The sequence below is a fragment of the Orycteropus afer genome, unplaced genomic scaffold, assembly GCF_000298275.1.
Source record: "Orycteropus afer afer isolate SDZICR_OR568_19922 unplaced genomic scaffold, OryAfe1.0 scaffold00008, whole genome shotgun sequence".
Taxonomy (NCBI): domain Eukaryota; kingdom Metazoa; phylum Chordata; class Mammalia; order Tubulidentata; family Orycteropodidae; genus Orycteropus; species Orycteropus afer.
The window spans coordinates 8,898,441-8,920,536 of NW_006921595.1; the positions used below are offsets into that span (position 1 = coordinate 8,898,441).

A 22,096-nucleotide genomic window follows, 5' to 3' on the forward strand; every position below is an offset into this window, starting at 1 on the left:
TTCACTGACAACTCAGTACTGTATATGCAAAAGGGTTCATATTTGTTGCCTGTGCCTCCCATGTACTTCTCTATGTCTTTCTCATCCTCAATGCTGCCATATTGGTCAATCACATTTGGTACACTGCCCTTCTCTTCACCCAAATCAATATTTATCTATATCTATCTGTGTTCCCTCCCCTCCCCTCCCACCCCTGGTAACCAACAAAGAAAATTCCCTTCAATAGATAAACCTTTCCTTAATTCTTACAATAACGGACTAATACAATATTTGTCCTTCTGAGATTGACTTATTTCACTCAGCATAATGTCCTCCAAGTTCATCCACGTTATGTGTTTTGCAGATTCTACATTATTCTTTAGTGTTGCATAGTATTCCACCATTGCCTTCACAGCCTGTGAGCAACCAATCTGCCATTTTACTTGCTGATCTTGGATTTGCCAGTCTCAGCAGCCAGCAGCTGCATGAGTCAGGAGCTTCCAGTTTGCTCCAGTGGGCCTGTAAGGCAGAGCTAAGTCCAAGCTTGAATGGCCTTCATCCAGGCCCTAAAGCTGGCACCCTCCTCAGCTTCTAGCCTAGTCTTCCCTTAGAGCTGGCACTTTTCAGCTTTTTTTTTTTCCAGACTTTTAACCTCCTAACTGCTCACCAGAAGGCTGATAGTTCAAACCCACCAGCCACTCCTCAGGAGGAAGACTGCATTCTACTTCTATAGCAATACCACCTCAGAAACCCAAGGAGGGGTCGCTGAGTCAGATTCAACTCGATGGCATGAGTTTGGTTTGGTTTGAAACTATGAGAATAAATTTGCAAAAGCTAACCACATTTGTCAGAGCAGCACTAGAAAACTAAGGCAGTGGTCTTAAACCTACTCCCTTCTGAATAGTGGTTTATAAAAGAGAAGAGACAGACAAGCATGTGAGGAACACCAAAGACTGCCAGCAGTCACGAGAAACTAGGAAGCACTCAGAATAGATATGGCTGAGACCCTGTCTTGGACTTTTAGCCTCAACTGAGAAGTTTTTTAAAGCTGCCTACTTTGTTGTATTTTGTTAGGGCATCTCTAGGATTCCTAAACCGACACCTTGCTTTATTAGGGTCAGCACAACATAATTACAAAGATCCTTACAGGATGGAGGCTAGAACATCAGGGAAGATGTGATGCTGGAAGCAGAGTTGGGTGAGAAAGGGAGGTAGTAGATATCGAGATTAGAAGATGCTATGTTTTAGATTTTCAATATGGAAGGCAGGAGCCAAAGAATGTAGATAGCCTCTAGAAGGGGGGAGGCGGGAGAAAGCAAAGAAACAGATTCTGCTGTTAGAGCCTCTACAAGGATCCATCCCTGCTGACACCTCGACGTTAGCCATGATGAGTGATTTTGTACCTCTGAACTTCAAAAGTAATTCATGTCGTTATAAGCCATTAAGTTTGTGATTACTCTGTCACAGCAGTACTAGGATAGGGATACACCTAGGGCATGATAAAGTAATACACGAACAACAAACTGCTCCCAGCAATGCTCTTAATGTAAGAGCAGTGCTAGGTCTCTAAGGAATAAACAGTTTAGCACAGACAGAATGAGCTCCCTTTTTCTATATAGATTTTGGAAATCAGCAATGTTTCTATCACCACAGCAGTATCAGTTCTATCACAATACTCATACTACAGTGTTTCATAGAATGTAGTTAGCAAACTAGAATCAATATATCAAAATCTCACTTAAATGAGGGAAATTTCTATTAGGGATCACATGAAAATAATTTTTATTTCCCCACAATCTCCCTCTTATAAAAAAAATTTCTGTGGAAAAACACATTTTAGTCAAATTTACAACTCTTAAGGTCCAAGGATCCAGGCTGTGTTCTCTAATGCCTCAGTTTCATCATTTGATTTACGAACGTGAAGAGAATCCAATGTGGATTTGTATATGTGTGTTAAGTGTTTATTACACCAGTGTAAAGGCAATCCGACACAGTGAAAAAAGAATGTAACTATATAAAGGAATATAAAACTATTTATTGGCCACTGTTCACCAGTATTTACAATAAAGTAAACAATATACAATTGGATTAACATTCTGATTACTACAAAGTTATTTTTCCTGGCTTCAGCTGAACCAGTAAGCCAAATACTGAGAAGACTGAACCTACATGTAAGAAATAGGTTGGGGGTGAAAAAACAAACAAACATAAAAACCATGCAGGTCAATAGTTTAGATTTACCAGTTTGTCCACCCATTTACGTCAGCAGGTCCTAAACCGCAACATCTCTACCTCACTGGGTTTTCATCAGCAAAGTCTGGATATTCCATGAATCATGACCTTTTGGTCAATATAGTACAGGGATTTCAACTTTCCATAAAGGAATGGCTCTTCAAAAGAACAAATGCCCACTTAACTAAGCCTTTTTTGGCTTATTAAAACATACAGTATCTGTCTAGTTTTCTTATTTGAGTTGAGAAAAATAAATGGTTTTGTGGGATATTTTAAACCGTCCAATTAATTACTGGATCATTTATTTGATTTGAAAGCTTAGGGATTCAAAACTTTTTTTTCCAATTAACTTGGGGTTACCTATTTTTTGAGTTGCTCAGAAAGACAGCATCCTGAAACAACACTTATCCATGGTTGTGAAATGTCATTTTTGTTTAGAACAGTTTTGTTTTTGTTGAATGTGAAATAAAATAAGATAGAATTTACATATGTATTTATGTATACATACACATAAAAACAAAGAAACGAAAACCCTAGAATGGTCCTTAGGCATACATTATGGATTAAACACAAGTTCTGATTTAATAATGATGATGTAAATTTTCCAAATATTTAGAAAAGCTACTCTCTAATGCAGAGGAAATAACATACCATGTTATCAAATATTCTCCTCTGATAAATGAAGCAACTAGAAAGCTTTTATTTATTTGTTCAACGTAACCAGTGCTATTGATACAACAACAACAACAAAAAAACCCAAAACCCCCAATAACTCCCCCAATACTACTTCAAAACATATCAAACTTGATTTTCATTAGCATGTAGTTATTCTTCACACTAATAAATCAAAAACAAAACAAAACAAAAAAAACCAAGACCCAGATTTTATATATATATAAATATATATAAAAAACAATGCAAACAATTACTGAGCTTCATCTTCTGGACAAGAATGCCAAGTTAGTCTCTCTTCATAAAATGCAATTACAATTTGAGGGCATTTCATATTTGCCTCTTTTGCCAGCACCAAGTCAGCCTCATCTGAATCTTTCCTGTTATGAGGAAAAAAAAATAATTCAATTTCAAGTCTCAACTGTTTCTGTCAATTTAGGACTGCTCATTTAAGAAAGAATAATTCAAACAAATAAAAAGCAATTAGAAGTATTTTAAGTGCTTCAGGAGGGCTATATAGCAGTTATGGCAGTGTTCTGATAAATGTTTCAAAGACAGCCCATAGTTTGCTGACCCATTCATTCATTAGTAACTATTACTATCCTTTCAACAGTTATATGCAACTTTTCCTAGATAAGGCTTCACATACTTAAAAAAGCACTATCTACTTTTACTTTAAAATATAACAGCAATCAGTTACCATTTCATAAGAAACATCAATTCTCCACTGCTGTCTGTGGCACCAATTATTCGTTCCGGATCAAGACCTCTGGCAAAGCCTCTTGGTTTGTCAGCCTGTTTAAAAGTTAAATAATTATTGACATAAAATGTTTCCATACAGCAAACTAAGAATATTAACTTCCAGGTTATTTTCATGATACAAAAATTTTTCTCATGATACCACATATTTCTGATAATTAAGTAACTTCTAAAAATTAGTGTAAATAGCCTACATATTATTAAAGTATACACAACATACAAACAGCAAAATAGTAAAAACTTTAAACTCAGACTAATCAGTACCATAGTCAATCTGAAACATAGTTTTAGTAAAAATCAATGGCTCTCAAATATATAAGGATCCCTGAGACCTTTCAGAGAGTCTTGCAAGGTCCCCTCTTTTCCAACTATGCATCTGCATGACTAGACTGTTTTCTCTGATTTCAATCAAAACAACATACACAACAAATCAAATGCAGAAGTAGAGCTATCTTCTATTAAGCCAAACAGTGGACCTGCAAAAATGTAAACCACCACCATGCTCCTCAGTAAATTTTTTATTTTGGAAAAGTTATTCCTCATGAAAAACACAATTTCTTAACATGTAAAAGGTTTTTTAATTGTTATTTTTAATTGAGTCAACATACAAATATTTTAGAAATTTGTTTTTTAACTTCTTCAGTAATTTTCTAGAATTATACTGTCGCTACCAATAAATCCTTTCTTCTCACAGTGTTTACCAACAATGCCCTAGGTTCTGAAGTCAGACCACAAGGATTAGAATGATGGCTCTAACCCTTATTAGGTGTGTGACTTTGGGCAAGTTACTTAACTGCTTTGTGGTTCAGGCTCATTATCTATAAAACAGGAATAATTATAGTTATGAAATGCAAAATATGTTATTTAGAACACTGGCACATCGTAAGGGCTCAAGATACATAACTACTATTTGAAAAAGAACATCTGGTGACACTATAGTTAGAAGCACTGGGCTGCTAACCAAAAGGTCGGCAGTTTGAACCCAATACCTGCTCTGCAGGAGAAAGATGAGGCAGTCTGCTTCTGCAACGATTTATAAACTTGGAAACTCTTTAGGGCAGTTCTATTCTGTCCCATAGGGTTGCTATGAGTTGCAACTGACTTGATGGCAGTAGATTTGGGTTTGTTACTGAAGCCATGCTTCTACTGTGCATGTGATTTATACTCTTTTTTGGACATTACCTTTTTGTTTTGATTGCTGAAGCATCCAGGATCAAATTTGTGGCTGCCCTCTAATATTCTCATCTATAAAATGGGGTTATCTACAACCCTAACAGCTCTGTCATGACGATTTAATGGACTATCTATAAATATAAAGCACTTGGCATCTAGTTCAAATATCCGAATTTCAAATCCAAAGTTTTTATCAGCCAGTTTATCTCTTACGTTTAGTCCCAAGTGTAAAAACATACTGTAGTAAGGCCTTTTCTCAAACTGCCATGCCAGGTCAACAAGAAGGGCAAGTATTATCTCTGTTTTAGATTTGAGGATAGAAGTAAAGAATTACCCCATTTTCCCAAAGCCAGAGACATTAATAAGGCAAAGAATGGACCAAAACACACGTAGTGAATGAACCAAGTATCTCACACGTCACGGAAAGGCAACAATTTTTTCAAAGATTATATACTTTAAAAACAAAGTATTGTTTGGCAGTACAAAGATAATGTCAAAGTACTTTCTGGTAGTCAATGTCACTAACGGTCTGCAATCAAGATGTGCTATATAGATTGTTTACTCTGTAGGGATTTCAATGATCTACTATTACCGTTGTTTGTATTTGAGACTACTGGCCTTGGGTCATAACAAACTTCTCTGATCAAGGATCAGATCCATGAATCAACCAAAATAACAGTAGCACATCACCTTAACTGCATTTACTGGGTAGCACAAAAGGTTAAGTGCTCAACTACTGGTTGGAAAGTTCGAACCCTGGACTCAGAGGCAACTCAGTAGACAGAGAGGATGGTGATGTGCTTCTGAAAGGTCACAGTCTTGAAAACCACACAGCAGTTTTACTCTGCACACATGGAGTCGCTATGAGTTGGAACAGACTCCATGGCCACCAATATCAGCAGCAGCACATTTACAGAGTGTAAGTTAAACCATGTCTCTCCTTTTTGTCCTAAATATTAAGTATTACAAAAAAGACTTTTAACGGTATTTTAAATATATGAGGTTTATAAGCATCAAGAATACCTGAAAATCAAGCCATTACCTTTTATAAAAAGTCAATTTGGTGGGCAATGTTTTATACTTACAGCATCTCTTTTCTTCTTTGATTTGCTGTCGTCAGATTCACTGTCAGATAAAGATTTTCTTTTTGTGCCATCTTTTTCTTTACCAGCTTTTTGAGAATTAAAAATGCTTCAATTAATTCTGGACAATCTAAATTTTCTTCAGGTTCCCAAGTATTGTCAGCACTGTATTCAGTTGGGGGGGGGGAAAAAAAGTCAATTCTATTAAATGTGGGGTCACCATCATGGAATCAACTTTATATCACTGAAAAAAGTTATCTGTACTCCAGATGCTAATCACTTCTTCCCCATCGCCTGTATTTTTTGAGAGAATTTATGTTTTCTTTTCAGACTGCTAGCTTCATTTCTACTAAGTGGGCAGTCTGCTGTATTACTTAGAAATCAACAGAGCCAAAGAATAATTGAAGCTCTGCAGACAACTCACCTTGAGCTTCTCTGTGACTGCTTGTTAAAATGCAGATTCCCTTTTCTAGCACAAATTACCAAATTATCCTTCGGGCTGGGGACCTCCAATACTGTATTTTAAAACATGATCTTGGGCCTTCTCAAATTTGAGAAGCTTTCAGTCTCTGCTGGGTGCTCAAATTGATTTTTTTTTTAAGTTTTAAATGGTTAGAAAAAAATTCAAATGTAAAATTACATGAAATTCTAATTTCAGTGTCCACAAAGTTTCACTGGAACACAATCAGTGCACTGATTTAACAAATTTTTTATATTCTAAGAATTTTTTTCTCCTGGATTATCTACATCTGCTTTTGCACTATATCCATGCTGATGCATAGTTACAAGAGAGACCTTTAACCCACAAAAAGCCTAAAATATTTACTATATGATCCTTTAGGGAAAATGTTTCCTGTCTCCTAATATAAAGTAGGACAAGGTGACCATGACAAGGTGACCATTTCCAAGTGTTTTTCAGAAGGGCTGGAGAGAAAAAATTAATTATGTAGGTTTATTATCACCTGGCACTTACAACTCAGTCTGGGAGGTATTGGTCTCCTGAAACCCCAAAACTGACAAACCTAAATTAGCGGGTGGAGTCTCTGGGTGGTACAAATGGTTAAAGGTTTTGTCTGCTAACCAGAAGTTGGAGGTTCGAGTCCATTCCCAAAGGTGCCTTGGAAGAAAGGTCTGGCTCATTTTCTTCTGAAAAAAACCAGCTATTGAAAACCGTATGGAGTACAGTTCTACTCTGACACACATGGGGTCACCATAAGATGGAAATGATTTGATGGCAACTGGTAAATTAGTGGGTAGAGGAGAATGAAAGAGTTGAGACTGTAGTCTCCACTTTTGCGGTGTAAGAATACAAGTGTAACAGTACATAATAAACACATTTCTGCACTTTAGTTATTCACAAGGCAGTTAACATTATAAAGAGTGGTTGTAATAAGGAACACAATACAGCAGGGAGTTAAAATGCCCAGGCCCCATCTTAGAGAATCAGATATAGTGAGCCTAGTATATGACCTGGAATATGATGAGCCCTTCTGTTTAAGAATCACTAGTCTACATTGCATAATTTCAATGTTTCTCAGTGCCCTCTGTATGTAGAAAAAGGATTCCTGGTGACCAACTGGTTAAAGCACTCAACTATTAACAGAAAGGTTGGTGGTATGAGTCCATCAGCTGCTCCACAGAAGAAAAGATGTGGCAGTCTGCTTCCATGAAGATTTATAGCCTTGGAAACCATATGAGACAGTCCTACTTTGTCCTATAGGGTCACCATGAGACAGAATCGACTCAACCAGTGAATGGTTACGTAGAAAAACAATGTAGATTAAGTATTTAAATTAGTATTATGTCTACATTAAGATAACTTACATAAGTAAGCTGAATTCTATAATTTTATCTATCTGACTCTTAAAAGCAATAAACTAGTCTCAAAACTGCTTGGTTCCAAACACAGGCTAATAAGCACTTGGTTCTTTTTAAATAAATATCAAGTTAAGATACCCTGGAATTAGTGTCTTTGCATTTTAATAAACGTAAGGGAAAACTGGGGAGCTCTGGTAGCATAGTGGCTAAGGCACTTGACTGCTAACCAGAAGGCTGGTGGTTCAAACCCAACAGCCACTCCTCGGAAGGAAGGTTGGGCAATCCTACTTCCGTAGTGATACTGCCTCGGAAACCCAAGGAGGGGTCGCTATGAGTCGGGTTCGACTCGATGGCACATAACAACAACAACAACAAGGGAAAACTGTGAAAGAACCCAGGCTAAACACAAATTAGTGACCCTATTCAACAGAGTAGACCTGCCCCATTGATTTCCAAGGCTTCCAAATCTTTATGGAAACAGACTGATACATCTTTCTCCCGTGGAACAGCTGGTGGGTTTGAACCATGAACTTTCTGGTTAAAAGCTGAGTGCTTGTACCACCAAGGCTCCTCAAATTCCAAAGTCCAGTCAAACATATAATAAAAACACTAAAGTTTCTTACTCTGTAAATCCCTTCCACTTCAGGAAATACTCCACCTTCCCATTCACCACACGTCGGTCCAGCACTTTTTCCACCACAAATTCTTCAGGTTCTGCCTCTTCAACTTTTTTACTCTTTCCATTCTGTTTCTTTCCCATTTTTTGCTAAAACAAAACAAAAAGAAAATTTAAGAAACATACTCTTTTTGAATTCTGAGTACATTTTCAAGGCTAAATTGCTTATATTGTTGTTGCATTCAAAACATAAATTTTTACTTATATATCCCAGGGCAGACACCTTCTGAAAAGATGAAGTTAGGTAACAATATAAAGGAAATGCTTAATTCCATTAGTTTAGCCCAAACCTAACATCCACCATCCTTCACCAAAAGACATACTCAAATATAGTAACTGGAAAATTATGGTTATCTTTTCCCTGCTTATATCTATGTAGTCTGCAAGACCAAGTTACTAGAGTTTTCAACTCATTTTAACGGCAACCCAGCAAGAAATAATTAAAAAGTATTATGAAGAAAGTAAGTACCAGTGGCACATGTAATTTTAAGTGAGCCACAGACCTGTTAAAACTATATAGCCCACAACAGCAGTAAGATTCCTTTTTCTTAATTCAAGCTACATTGAAACACCAATGTCAAGATAGCCCCAACAACATAGAGAAAAGATAACTGCAGAATGAAAACATGGTGAAAAAAACCCTTATAAAATAAAACGTAACAGCCTTAATACTTAAAAGCTCTTTCCAGAATTCTGATTATTACTTGCAAGGTCAAGCATAGAGACCGTGAATAGGTTAAAAAGGACAAGGTTATTTTCCCATAATCTCTGCAGATAAAATTCTTTGATCAGTTGGAGAAACCTCTAATGCTGTCATTTCAAGAGATCAAAATGTTTATCATTTTTGTTTCCTAAGGCAAAAAATTCTTTTCTCCTTGCAAATTCACTTTAAAGAGTTTTTTTTTTTTTGGGGGGGTGGGAAGGATGGTGTAACACTATTTAAATGAAATAGGACAGCAAATTCAACCAATTCTTTTCCAGTAACACAGGCAGATTTGTTATGGGAGAATGGGGACTGGGCAAATTTTCAAAAAATGGAAATAAAATTTTTAATGAGAATAGATTTAAAAAAAAATCATGTTATAGTCATTTAAAAATCATTTCTTCTTTAAACAGGTGCCATTAAAAACAAACAAACAAACAAAAAACTTCCCCAGTCACTAGAGCCATCCCACAAATCCACAGATAGAGCATGCATGCAGAAAACATAGTTTTAAGATTGCAAAAGGAAGTTTAAAGGTACGCAGGCATATGAAGTGTACACACACACACACAATAAAATGTTTTTTAAAAATGTAGCAAACATCTGATTTTGTTGGATATAATCTCTAAGTCCAGCCTTAAAATTCTCATTAGTCAAGAGCCTTGGGTACTGAGCCCAGTCAAATAACTCAATGTGTTTGTAGTACAAGGAAGGTAAGAATGGCAGTGGAAAGAGCAAAGAGAAACTGGAATAGACAAAAGCTTATTAGACACTGACTCTAAATAAAAAAATAGTTACTGTCCATGAAGATAAGAGGTTAACAGAATAAGAGGATGACCCCCCTCCAAATTACAGAAAATGAAAAGGGATCCATACCAAGATAAATAAATAAACATATATTTCCCACTACATAAAACTCAGTTTCCTATTTCAAGTATAGCACACATATCTAATAAAACTAAAAACAAAACAAAACAAAACAAAACAAAAAACAAAAAAACCAACACACACATCAGAAGTGGTCAATCCCAGATCCTTTACAAAAGGATAAAGTATTTATGTACCAATAAATTACAAACACTAAGACTATCAAACTATGTGCAAAAACAATTTTAAACGGGAGCATGTATGTATGTGTGTGTTTTCTGTATCAATATTCACCCTCATCCTCAATACCTTCTGCCTCATGGACAGCTCATACTTTCCCATCCAATACTTATTTGATAAAGGATAGAAAGGACTGTTAAGTCAATTCTATTAGCTACATTTTGGTTGACTGATTATGGAATTTGAAGGCCAGCTCCATCCCGAGGGGCACAGAAGATGCTCTCCAATGATTTTGAACTATATATGGAAATCATTTGCACCAGAGACTCCCCACATAGGCCTTATAATTCATATTTCAATCTGTTTCCCTGAGTACTTACACATGCAGTCTAATGATGGCACAAATTAAAAAATAACCAATTTGCCCTTTTTACTGTGAAAGCCAAGGGGAGAATACACAAACCAAAACCAAATGTTTTGCTTTATTTAGATGTTAACACTCACCTTTACATGCTTATGATTACTATTAACGCAATGTGTTAGAATTAAAAACTGTGGGAACCATAACTTTGAATTTCGTGATTTTTTATGTGTCTATTCCAGTGTTGTTTTATTTTAACTTATAACTTGGCATGGCTGAATCTGTATGTCCTTATACATTTGTAGAACTCTTAACCTAGCCTAGGTATGCAAACTTTGGGTTTAAGAGTCTGTGGCTGGAAAAGAAAAAAATTGTTCTTAAAAGACCCAGCATATCCAGTATTCTTTCCCTCATAAGCACAACACTGTGATTTGATTATTTTGTATATCAAAAAAGGGGGCTGCACAAAACATTGCAATAATGTAAAGGTCCTCATGTTTTTTAGCGTAAGGACAAATAGGACAAAGTGACCTAAGGAATTTGAAAGATTCAATAACTTTTGCTCCAATCAAGACGTACAAGATCTTTGGTTCTTAAAACTGGGTATTAGTGAAAACAATTGGTTTCTCCAGAATTCAGGTAGAGTGATTAATTATGCCAAACAGTGGCTTACTGCTTTGACCGTCTATTCTCCCATGTCATATTTTGTGTATTTTAGTTCTGTACTGTCCTAAATTGAGAACTAGACAAGAAGTTTATTTAAATTAAGTAAAACTATTAAGCCAAGTCAAGTCAGTAAGTATCTCGATCTAATTTTCTGCTCCTAATTCTGCCCATAATAATAGGGGGGGGGAGGGGGAGGGCAGGACTGTGTGGGGGAATATATGGATGTAAATTTCTCAACCACAGAGATGCAAAGTTATAATTTTTGGGGAAAAAGCTTCATTCAGTTAGATCCTTACGTATTTAGGTTTTCATTAACTTACCAATGTAGTTTTATTGGAGGCCATTTTTTATTGCAGACTTGAAGAGCTATTACTAGAAAAATGCATGACAGTTAAAAGGAAGTTTGCATGACACAAAAAAGGTAGCTAAACACAAGTTTTTGTTTGGATCCAACCCCCACGTCGGTAGTGCACATATCAAACATGGATAGACATCCATAGAAAAGAGGACATGAACTCCTGTGAATTAGTGATATATGCCTCATCGTATATCAGTGTTCTAGCAAAGTGAGGGAGGGGAGGGACATTTCTACCTGAGACTGAGCATTACATGGTGCCAAAAATAGATTATTTTTCCAATCTAAATCCCAATTACAACAAATTCTATGTTCAGCTTAAAAAAAAAAAAAAAAAAAAAAGCCAAACCATCTTGCTCAAAATCAGAGAAAATTACCCAAACAACCACACCTGTAAACTATAGTAAATTTTTCCTCTAGACCTCTTAACAGTCCAAAGAATTTCCTGTACAATCCCAACTTGATTTCTTCTCAGAAACCATCCCTTCTCTCCAATTACTCGTTAAAAAACCTACAGGGAAAACACACCGAGAAGCCTCAGTCCCATTTCATGACACTTTTAAAAACACCATCACCACTGATGTATTCACCCGATCCCCTCTTGGCCCCAGGCCCCTCCGGAATGAATTCGGGCGTGATCAGGTCTAAACGCCCGCCCCCCACCCGAGAGCGCGGGCCTCGTGGTCAGCGTATCCGCGGGGAGAAACAAAGGCCGCGGCATGGGGTATCAAGGGCACTGCGCCACCGACCCGGCGTCCGGCACCCCGGCGGCGGCCACGTAACGGAGCACTCTCTGCAGCCTCTGGACAGCGGGCCGCGCGCAACGCCAGGCCCCGCGAATGCGGGAAAATGCACCGCCTTCCCAGGAGGCCAAACTCGCCGACCAGGCCCAGAGAGGCAGGCGGGGGGAGGGCCCCTCATCTAGAACAGGGATGGGGGAGGAAATGCGCTTTGTTTAGAAATAAAGCTGCTGTCGCCACAGCTTTACCCTCTCGAGGACAGTCTCGTCCCTTCAACTACAGGCGCCAGCCCTGATCTCGGATCGCCTTGGGCCTCCGCTTGCCTCTCCGCTCCTTCCCGCCAGATCCTGACTCGGGGTCCGGCGGGGAAAGGTGGGATATGGGGGCGGGGAATTGGGGTGGGGGACTCCCTGGGTCGCCTCTGGTATCTTAAGCACCACCACCCAGTGAGAGCTTGAGAGAAAGAAAGACACCGACTTCACCGCCTCCGAGCTGCTCCGGGTCCCGGGTCTGCGGCGTCTCCGGCCCTGTGCGCCTCCAGCTCGAGCCACATCCGAGGAGGAGGAGGAGGCTGGGGAGCTGCGCGCTGGGCCGCCGCCACGGGGGGGAGGGGGAGGAAAGGGGCCGGCACCGCCCACGCTGGGCATCAAGGGGCGGGGCGGGCGGGCGCGCGCGCCCGACAGGGGAGGGGCCGCGACCGCCGGGAGCGCTGGCCGCGGGAGGGAAGGTGGGAGGGCAACCGCTACTGCGGTACTTACCGTTCGCGGCGTGGCGCCTTGTGTTCCCCGAAGGGGAGCAGGAATGAAAGGGGTGCGGATGGTGGTCGGCGTATTCTCAGCCGAGGGTTTTTTGGTTCGCAGCTAGGGCGGCTGGCGCCAAAACCGACTCCACCCACTTCCTAGCCCCTGGGAGTGGGTGCCTCCTACAACTGGGAGGTGGAGGAGAACTTGGGGTTAGAGGGAGAATTGGGAGCTAAGAAGAGTATCCCTCCTAGAGAACCGTCCTAAGCCTTTACTGAATTCCAGAAGCCTGCCCCAAAGACGCTGACCAGGGTTAGCTCAATGGAATGTGAATAGTAACTTGCTGACTAGAAATCGCTTTGGGTGCTTCTGAAAGGGGCCGAGTCAGTCCTTTGCTGGGGAAGGAAGTAGAGGGAAAACCAAGAAAGCTAGCAAAATTCTTATGGTGGGAGAGCCCGCCAGGATTATCTAAGGCGCTGCAGCAGGTTTCACTTCCCCAGGCAGTGAATTAAGCTCCTCCCTATGGCTTCAATTTCAAACTGCGCGACCGTTTCTCACCCGCCCTGCGCTAAGGCGGGGGCTGGACCCAATTCCCAAAGAGAAATACGCAGGACTCGAGCCTTCCGCAATTCACTGAGTCCCATTTACGCAAGTGACGTCAATCACCACCGCTACCCACAAGGGGGAGGGATACGTACTTAGCGTAAAGCGGGCGTAGCGCGTTCCCGCCACTAGCGGCGGTTTAGGGCGTTTACGCAACGGCCTGACGTAAGGGAAGACGCGTTAGGCCGAGGGAAGGTTCTAGAAAAGCGGCGGCAGCGGCTCTAGCGGCAGTAGCAGCGGCGCCGGGTCCCGTGCGGAGGTACTCGTAGCGGTGTTGTTTCTCGAGCAGCGGCAGTTCTCACCACAGCGCCAGGACGAGTCCGGTTCGTGTTCGTCCGCGGAGATCTCTCTCATCTCGCTCGGCTGCGGGAAATCGGGCTGAAGCGACTGAGTCCGCGATGGAGGTAACGGGTTTGAAATCAATGAGTTATTGGAGAGGGCATGGCCAGGCCGTTGGCGGCTCAATAAAAGTTGGGCGCCCGGTTCCGAGGCAGTGCGGCAGTGAAGTTGGACCGTTTCCGAAGCAGTTGCTCTTGTAATGTGGTTGTGGGGGATCTTAGCGGAGGCCTTATTTTAGAACACCTTCTCCACCCTCAGTCTCCCGGCGCCATTTCCTTTTTACTGGGTTGGGGGATGGGGAACTTTAACATGGAGGACGCAGTTCCACTTTAGTGAAAGTCGGGCCAGAAGGCGGGAATTCTCATTCATTTTTTTAAAGCTTGCCAATTTAGGGGCTCAAGGAACTTGGTGTCTCAGAGTTTCCAGAGGGCTTCAGGCCTCGTGAGTCTGAAGCTTCCCCTCCCCCTCTCTCCCGGGAACCGGATTTGGCGGCCGCCATTTTCATTTCTCTCCTTCCTCGTAGCGCTTTTCTTTACAATCTTTAAAATCTCATTACTATGACTCTTTTATTGAAGAATAGATCTAGTTAGTTACTTTTCTGCCTTCTCGGGCTGTTTCCACATTTCGAGGTGGATTTCGAGTGTTTTGCGAGCGTGAATCTTTAAACTACTGCGCAGCTCATTAAAGGCGCTCTCCCTTCGCCTCGATGAAATGGCGCCATTGCGTTCAGAAACGACACAGGAGTGGGGGTTGGGGGGAGGAGGAGGCTCCACCGGGCTTGTTGGAGCTATAACAACCTGGGGCCTTGGACTCGGTTTTAAGGCCAGCCATATTATGAAGAAGCCATTTTATGTTTTCCGGCCTAAGTTTCTTTGAATAACGGTTTTATCTGCGTCTGCACTAATTTTAAAAAAGCAGTTTAATCGCAGGAAACTTAAAGCTATTGGATTAGTGCCGACTACTGACGAGGGAGGCAATGAGGAAAGAGATGATAATTGGGGAGGAATATTCATTCCAGAATCCTTAACTGTTTTGAGGGATTCCGTTTAAATTACAGGTTTTGTTTTCATGTTTAGAATAATATCTAACTGGGTCTTTATAAATGACAAGCCAGAAGTTCAGTGCAGAGTGAAAGAAAAGTGACTGTTGGTTATAGCCTGGCTCGGTACTTTAACCCGTGTATTGCTATGTACAAAACGGTTTCAGGCCTACGTCGCTATGTATTTGAACTTTGTCACTTCTCTTATTTCTGTTTGCAATCGTGGTTGATCATTACATTGATAAGCATAAGGTCTCAAGCGAAGGGGGTCTACATGGTTATTTTCTTTGACCTTAAAGCATGGTTATAAAATAACTTTGCTTATAATCAATAGTGGACATCGGGTAAGTGGAAAAAATTATGAGGTAAGTAATGAGTTTTTGCCCTTTGATCTAGTAATTTTTTTTAAGAATTGTTATAGATGTACTTTATTTAAAATCTCGGTAATTTGGGTTTAAAAAGATGCTTTACTGGCAAGGTACTTTAGAGTAAACTTAAAAAAAAAAAAATTCCTTGAGATTCCAAATAGCCTTGCCAAATAGTTAACCATGTTGTTATTTAAGTATCTTTTAATAAGCACTAGTTTGGTGATTTAAGTTAATTCCGTTTTTAATTTTCAGGATCCTGATAACACTTAACTATAGGGGGAATAGAGTCCCTGACTGAATTGGCTCTATTCTCTTGTGCAGTATTTGCTTTTGAGCAGTTGGGAGAATACGTGCATGATGTGGAACCTCCATCGAACTGATTGAGAGCAAAGATACTTGTTGGGAATAAAATACTACTATTACGATTGATCTCTCAGTCTGTGTTAACCTTCCATAGCAATTGGTGCTGGGTATTATGACTTGTGAATTGTCCCGGCTTTTAAAAATTATCTACATGTAAGCCTCGTTTTAACTGCCCTTTCCAACCATCCTTAACTGGCTGTCTAAATAAAGGGGCTGCTGAGGAATGCATCGTGTTTGCAGGTGTTAAAACTTTCGGCTCAATTTTTTTTTTCTAGCTGTAAAATTTAAGACATTGTTTTGTGCAGTGTAGTTTGCCACATGATGACCGCTAAATGCTGTAGCCCTGAGCTTGCTTTTGCTTTTTTAAAGTCAGTGAAAATGGGGTATTTGTAAATGTGCTGATAATAACGTAACATCCAAATTATCAGAGTGGTCATGGAGACGTTTTCTTACTGTGGGAAAGTGTATATATTACACATTTACTATTTTAACAATTTTTAAATGTATAAAATGACATAACACTCAACATGTACAACCATCACCACTGTCCATTTCCTATTGCACGTAATCATTTTGATGGGTTTTTTTAGTGAATGTTTTTTTTAATGGTTGTTACATGAGCACAGATGCTGTGCTGTTACTAAAATACAAAAGTCCCTCCCTCAAAAAAAAAAAAATAAAGCTTTTTAAGCTGTGGAAGACTTTGGTCATAAAATCAGTCAGCCTCGGTCAAAACAGCTAAATTTTTGTATTGCTCTTACAAGTTGTTTTTTCCCCTGGGTTGGTAAATGGGAAAACTCCGTGAGTTTTTTGATTTTTTTTTTTTTTTTTTTTGCTAGATTTTTTTGGTAGAGATTCCTTAGAACTACCACCAGAGGGGGCAGTTAAGGGAAGATTAAATGTCACTTCAGCTATTTCAGAAAAAATGTTAAAGGCTAACTTAGGATCTTGAATGTAGAAATAAGTGAAAATTTTGATAATCTTTTAATAACCTTCAGTGACCATAGAAATTTTACTTTTTTGTGTCCACATGGCTTTTAAGTAGTTAAAAATATATTTAAAGATTTTATGTCAAGTTGATGTAAATCAAGCATTAATGACTTTGAAACTTGTATAGTTCAGCTGAACTTTTTTTTTTTGGTGTAACACAACTAATATGCAGTTTGACATATGGTTTAAATTTGATGTAAGTTTTTTTTTTCCCCCCCCAGAAAACTTTAGAAACTGTTCCTTTGGAGAGGAAAAAGGTACTCTGCCAGCAGGTCACCTCATATTTAAGAATTTAATTTCCTGCGTACAGAGAGAAAATGTAAATAAAAATTGAAATGGTGTTTTCCTTTGCAGAGAGAAAAGGAACAGTTTCGTAAACTATTTATTGGTGGCTTAAGTTTTGAAACCACAGAAGAAAGCTTGAGGAACTACTACGAGCAATGGGGAAAACTTACCGATTGTGTGGTATGTTGATTAAAGAAACATGACTACAAATACTAGCCCTTCAACTGTTTGAATTTTAGCTTAAAAATGTTAAATGAATCATACACTTCCTCCATCTCCCCAAAAAAAATTTCACCCAAATTAGTACAGAAAGATGCTGTGCAATTCATATTGATGGTTTACCATTCAAGTAATGAGATTTAATGTTTGGTTTTAAAGGTAATGCGGGATCCTGCAAGCAAAAGATCAAGAGGATTTGGTTTTGTTACCTTTTCTTCCATGGCTGAGGTTGATGCTGCCATGGCTGCAAGACCCCATTCAATTGATGGGCGAGTGGTTGAGCCAAAACGTGCTGTAGCAAGAGAGGTGAGAAGAACATAACTGCAGTACACATGAAGAAAGTGCTAAAGATGAGGATTTTAGGATTTTTTTAAAGAATTATTCTTCATAATAGGTTATAAGTTGTTTGTTAAAATCATTTTGGGGTTGTGTATTCTTTACTAGGTTTACACACACACACACACACCCTTTTTTTTTTTTTTTTTTTTTGTATTTTATTGTAGGTTTAAGCCATATAATGGTGCCCAGATAGTCTAATACACCTTTAAATCATGATTTTGATTTCTTGTTGGGTGACTTTTCAAATGTTATTTTAGGAATCTGGAAAACCAGGGGCTCATGTAACAGTGAAGAAGTTATTTGTTGGTGGAATTAAAGAAGATACTGAGGAACATCACCTTAGAGATTACTTTGAGGAATATGGAAAAATTGATACCATTGAGATCATTACTGATAGACAGTCTGGAAAGAAAAGAGGCTTTGGTTTTGTTACTTTTGATGATCATGATCCTGTGGATAAAATTGTATGTAAGTATCTGTAGGACATTAGATTGATGGCTCTGAGCTTTATTGAATTTTGGATGTGCAAAAATTCGTAACTTTATTAAAAGATAAATCTGTTGGTTACTATTAATGAATGTTGATTAAATGGAGTATGAACTTTTTTTTTCAGTGCAGAAATACCACACTATCAATGGCCATAATGCAGAAGTAAGGAAGGCTTTGTCCAGACAAGAAATGCAGGAGGTCCAAAGTTCTAGAAGTGGAAGAGGAGGTAACTTTTAAGTCTTAATTTTTCTTCTTTGTGTTTACATAAGTTCTTCTTTACTAATAGGGCATTTGTTTTAGGAAACTTTGGATTTGGGGATTCACGTGGTGGAGGAGGAAATTTTGGACCTGGACCAGGAAGTAACTTTAGAGGAGGATCTGGTGAGTTTTAAGTGCTTAAAGGGAGAATGTAGTTGACTGATTATGATTAGATAGATGTTCATTTTATCTGTGGTATTCTTACTGGATCTCTAGGTATAAGTTTCTTTGTATACATATGTATGATTTTTTGGGCTTCAGCTTTATCTGTGTACTTAGCAGCCAACAGAAACTGGCCGCGTTAACATGGTTATACCTGAATACAACCTTTTAAACACTTGACCAAGTCAAAGCCTCAAGGTTAGGCATTATCGTTCAATTTTGTTAGTACAGTTTTACAGATAATTTAGAAACAAGTTTTTTCGGGAGGGGTTTGTTCCCAATTCTCATTCAGAGGTGCTAGTAGAGAGTGGAGAAAAGAACTATTAGAAATTAAATAAGATGGTATAATCTTGGGTTTGTTGTTCTCTTTCTCTTTTTTTTTAATTGGCCCATAACAGATGGATATGGAAGTGGACGTGGATTTGGTGATGGCTATAACGGGTATGGAGGAGGACCTGGAGGTCAGTTTTTTTCTATAGTTTGATTTAGGTAGCTTGGAGACTGAAACACATTGTACAATGTGTTATGTGCATTGAATCTTTGTGGGTGTTTTTTTTTTTTTTTTTTTTTTTTTTTTTTTTTTTGCACTCTATCACTTGTGTTTGTAAAGGGCCTACGTGATAGTAGCTTAATTCCATGGCTTTTCCTTTGTAATTAGCTTGTTTCTCAGCTGTTGTGTATTTCAAGGAAAATGTATACATGGTAGGTTTTAGTGTAATTTGTAAAATCCTAAGGATGGATTTTAATGAGACATAAAGATGCTACCTCAAGCGAAAGAATTGGGCATAGAAGTGATCTGGTATGTTGTATTTTTCTGAAAAAGTACACAGTACTTGATTTGACCAAGATCACACAAGGGAAGTACATGAGAGAGCAGTAATATTAATTATGTGATAGGTATTCCAGGATAATGTCCCCAAAATTTCTAAAGAATTGTTTAAAACAGTATATGAAGTATTGGTCTCAATTACGTTTAAGTTATAAAAGTTGTAAGATGCATGCCAAGTGATAATGTGTAACCATTTTACCTGGTTGGGCTGCAGAAAAAGTATTTCATAACAGAAAGACTAAAGACAGGTATATTTAAAGCTGGGTTGGCAATAGAGCCAGTTTCTGGGTTTGTTTATTAATTGGCGTTGACTGAATGAACTACTCCTACATGTCAGTATTAGAACCTTGATTTGAAATTGAAACTTTAATTTAGTTTATTAGAAAGCTAAATTCTTGAAATTCAATTGCATATAGATTTGAATTATATAAAAGTTGCTAGTTTCTGGTCCTTTGCCGTTTCTATTCGGGAGAGTACTGGCATGTTGCAAAGAAGCATGGTAATTTACAGGGGAAACATTAGTGGGAATTCTTTTGCCACCAGTAGGAGGAAGTAGGTCTGTCTATTTCATGGCAATGACTCATGCTGCTTATTTACCCCATTACCCTTGCTCACATTAAATAACATACTTTGAAAGTATTTCAAGATAGCTTGAAGGGAAGAGGGAACCCTTAACATTTCTAGTGTTGGGAGAGCTGTGGGATTAGTTATGTTTAAATCATCTCCATAAATGGTTTTATGTAGTTGATTGTGAGTAGATTACTCCTGCTTCCAAATGTTTACCCAAGTAAGTATAGGTATTCTGCCCTTAAGGCTACTCTGAAAATGCCATAAATACTATGCTTAGAGAAGTATGATTTGAGAAGCTGGAAATGGGGTGATAAGACAGTTGAAAAAGCACTGAAAATGTTAAGTAATTACTTAAAGACTTATTTTATAATAGGTGGCAATTTTGGAGGTAGCCCTGGTTATGGAGGAGGAAGAGGAGGCTATGGTGGTGGAGGACCTGGATATGGCAACCAGGGTGGGGGCTACGGAGGTGGTTACGACAACTATGGAGGAGGTAAAATTCACCTGCAGTCTTTATTGACAGTTGGATTGGAATTACTGAATTAACAGTTGAGAATATTCATTTCGTTGTTATCTGTAGTTTTTTTAAAGAATTGTAGATAGGTATATCACAATTCAAATGAGACTTGTTTTTGTGGGAGGTTTATCCTAAATATTGAGTATGTATTAGTGCTTTAATGTGTTATTTTTTCCTGCGGTCTATTATGCAAAACTAGCATTCTAAATCTTTGTTACAGGAAATTATGGAAGTGGAAATTACAATGATTTTGGAAATTATAGCCAACAACCTTCTAACTATGGTCCAATGAAGAGTGGAAATTTTGGTGGTAGCAGGAACATGGGTGGACCATATGGTGGAGGTAATTTATAACTGAAAATCAGACCCTTCAGTTCTATGTAGTTACTTTTTGCATGTGATTAAAAGGGCAGAAGAGAACATTAAGTATTAAGAGTATTTGGCACTTAAAAGACCATGGCACATTGTGAAAATAGGTTGCATGATTTGGAAAAGGTGACTATCATCCTGTGGCAGAGGCCATGGCCAGAGGAATAGGCAGAACACAGTAATGGGTGGCAGTGGGGAAAGGGCTAGCAAAGGAAAAAAAGCAGTGTGCCCAAATCTGCCTACTGTTCTACTTGCCTGGGTCCCTATATACTGTAACTGCTTTATTGCCCAAGCACAAAGCTGTGTTCTCTGCCTCACCTGCCTGTATCTCATCTATGGTACATTGCTACAAGTGGTTTGGGTTCTTTAAAACCACTAGGGTGAATAATAAAAAAAGTGCTTTCCTGTTGGAGAAAAAAAATAGATACCTCATGGGAGCACAGTTAAATACATAGAGTAGAAAGTGCCCCAAACGGTTTCCCAAGGTTATGCATCTTCAGGGAAGCAGACTCATTTATCTCGGGTGGATCAGCTGTTAGGTTCAAACTGGCAGCCTTTTGGTGGCACCTGAGTGTGTATGTTCTACTAGGACTTTTCCTTGTATCTGGGTAAAGTTGCTATGAATACACAGGATTTTGCTGAAATAAATTAGCAGAAATTCTCCAAAATAAGCCAAATAATTGGAGTTGGTAATCCAAATTGGAAGATGACTTCGTGGAGGTGGATATTCTCATTGGTATAAGATACATTGAAGTGAGGATAAACTTAGGTATTTCAGATTAGGTTTTTTTTTCCTCCTCTGTTCCTGGTTAATTATTTCTTAGAAGGAAATAGCCAAGTGACATTTTTGAAGTATTAGGAATTGATGTATTACTGTCTGATAACCCAGAAAGTTAATTTAGGTAATTTTGAATCTCTGCAAAAGGTGGTTGTTACTGAATTGAGTATCTTTCATATGCCTTTTGTGCTATGTATGCTTTTTGTTTAATCCCTTACTCCCAACTCTGGTGGTAGAGGACCCCAAAGGAGTAGCATGAGTAAGATACCTTCAGAAGAAAGTTGTACGTTTATAAACATGAGTAATTTATCTCCCAAGTAATTGGGCTATCTGGAAATAGGAATGGGTTATAAGTTTGCTTGTTTTAAAGAAGGGTGGCTGTGGGACAGTGTTAAGTATATAATATTAGGCTGATGAAAGTAAACTTACTTTCTCTTGCTGTTCCAACAATTCTAGGGAACTATGGTCCAGGAGGCAGTGGAGGAAGTGGGGGTTATGGAGGGAGGAGCCGATACTGAGCTTCTTCCTATTTGCCATGGGTAAGTAGCTTTTGAGTTTTACAATTGCTATTATCTT

At 38.8% G+C, this 22,096-nt stretch overlaps 2 protein-coding genes across 2 annotated transcripts; one reads left to right on the top strand and one right to left on the bottom strand.

The window, feature by feature from the left end:
* Positions 1 to 3,136: 3,136 nt before the first annotated feature.
* On the bottom strand, positions 3,137 to 11,512 carry CBX3 (chromobox 3). Its single transcript, XM_007945750.2, is given in 6 exon segments — positions 3,137 to 3,263; positions 3,584 to 3,678; positions 5,901 to 6,001; positions 6,004 to 6,062; positions 8,339 to 8,481; positions 11,489 to 11,512. Coding segments are annotated over 6 exon segments (549 nt in total).
* A 2,492-nt stretch (positions 11,513 to 14,004) lies between these two features.
* Positions 14,005 to 22,038, top strand: HNRNPA2B1 (heterogeneous nuclear ribonucleoprotein A2/B1). The gene is made up of 11 exons (XM_007945759.2): positions 14,005 to 14,010; positions 16,927 to 16,962; positions 17,060 to 17,170; positions 17,369 to 17,515; positions 17,806 to 18,016; positions 18,162 to 18,263; positions 18,338 to 18,418; positions 18,856 to 18,918; positions 20,230 to 20,349; positions 20,594 to 20,716; positions 21,977 to 22,038. Exons 1-11 carry the CDS (start codon positions 14,005 to 14,007, stop codon positions 22,036 to 22,038), a joined length of 1,062 nt encoding a protein of 353 aa, XP_007943950.1.
* The last annotated feature ends 58 nt before the right edge of the window (positions 22,039 to 22,096 follow it).

Bases quoted from the DNA above. Each gene is read 5' to 3' on its own strand.
- HNRNPA2B1 (XM_007945759.2), top strand. The intron at 17,516-17,805 runs GTGAGAAGAACA...ATGTTATTTTAG, and splicing joins AACGTGCTGTAGCAAGAGAG to GAATCTGGAAAACCAGGGGC. The intron at 20,350-20,593 runs GTAAAATTCACC...TCTTTGTTACAG, and splicing joins TTACGACAACTATGGAGGAG to GAAATTATGGAAGTGGAAAT.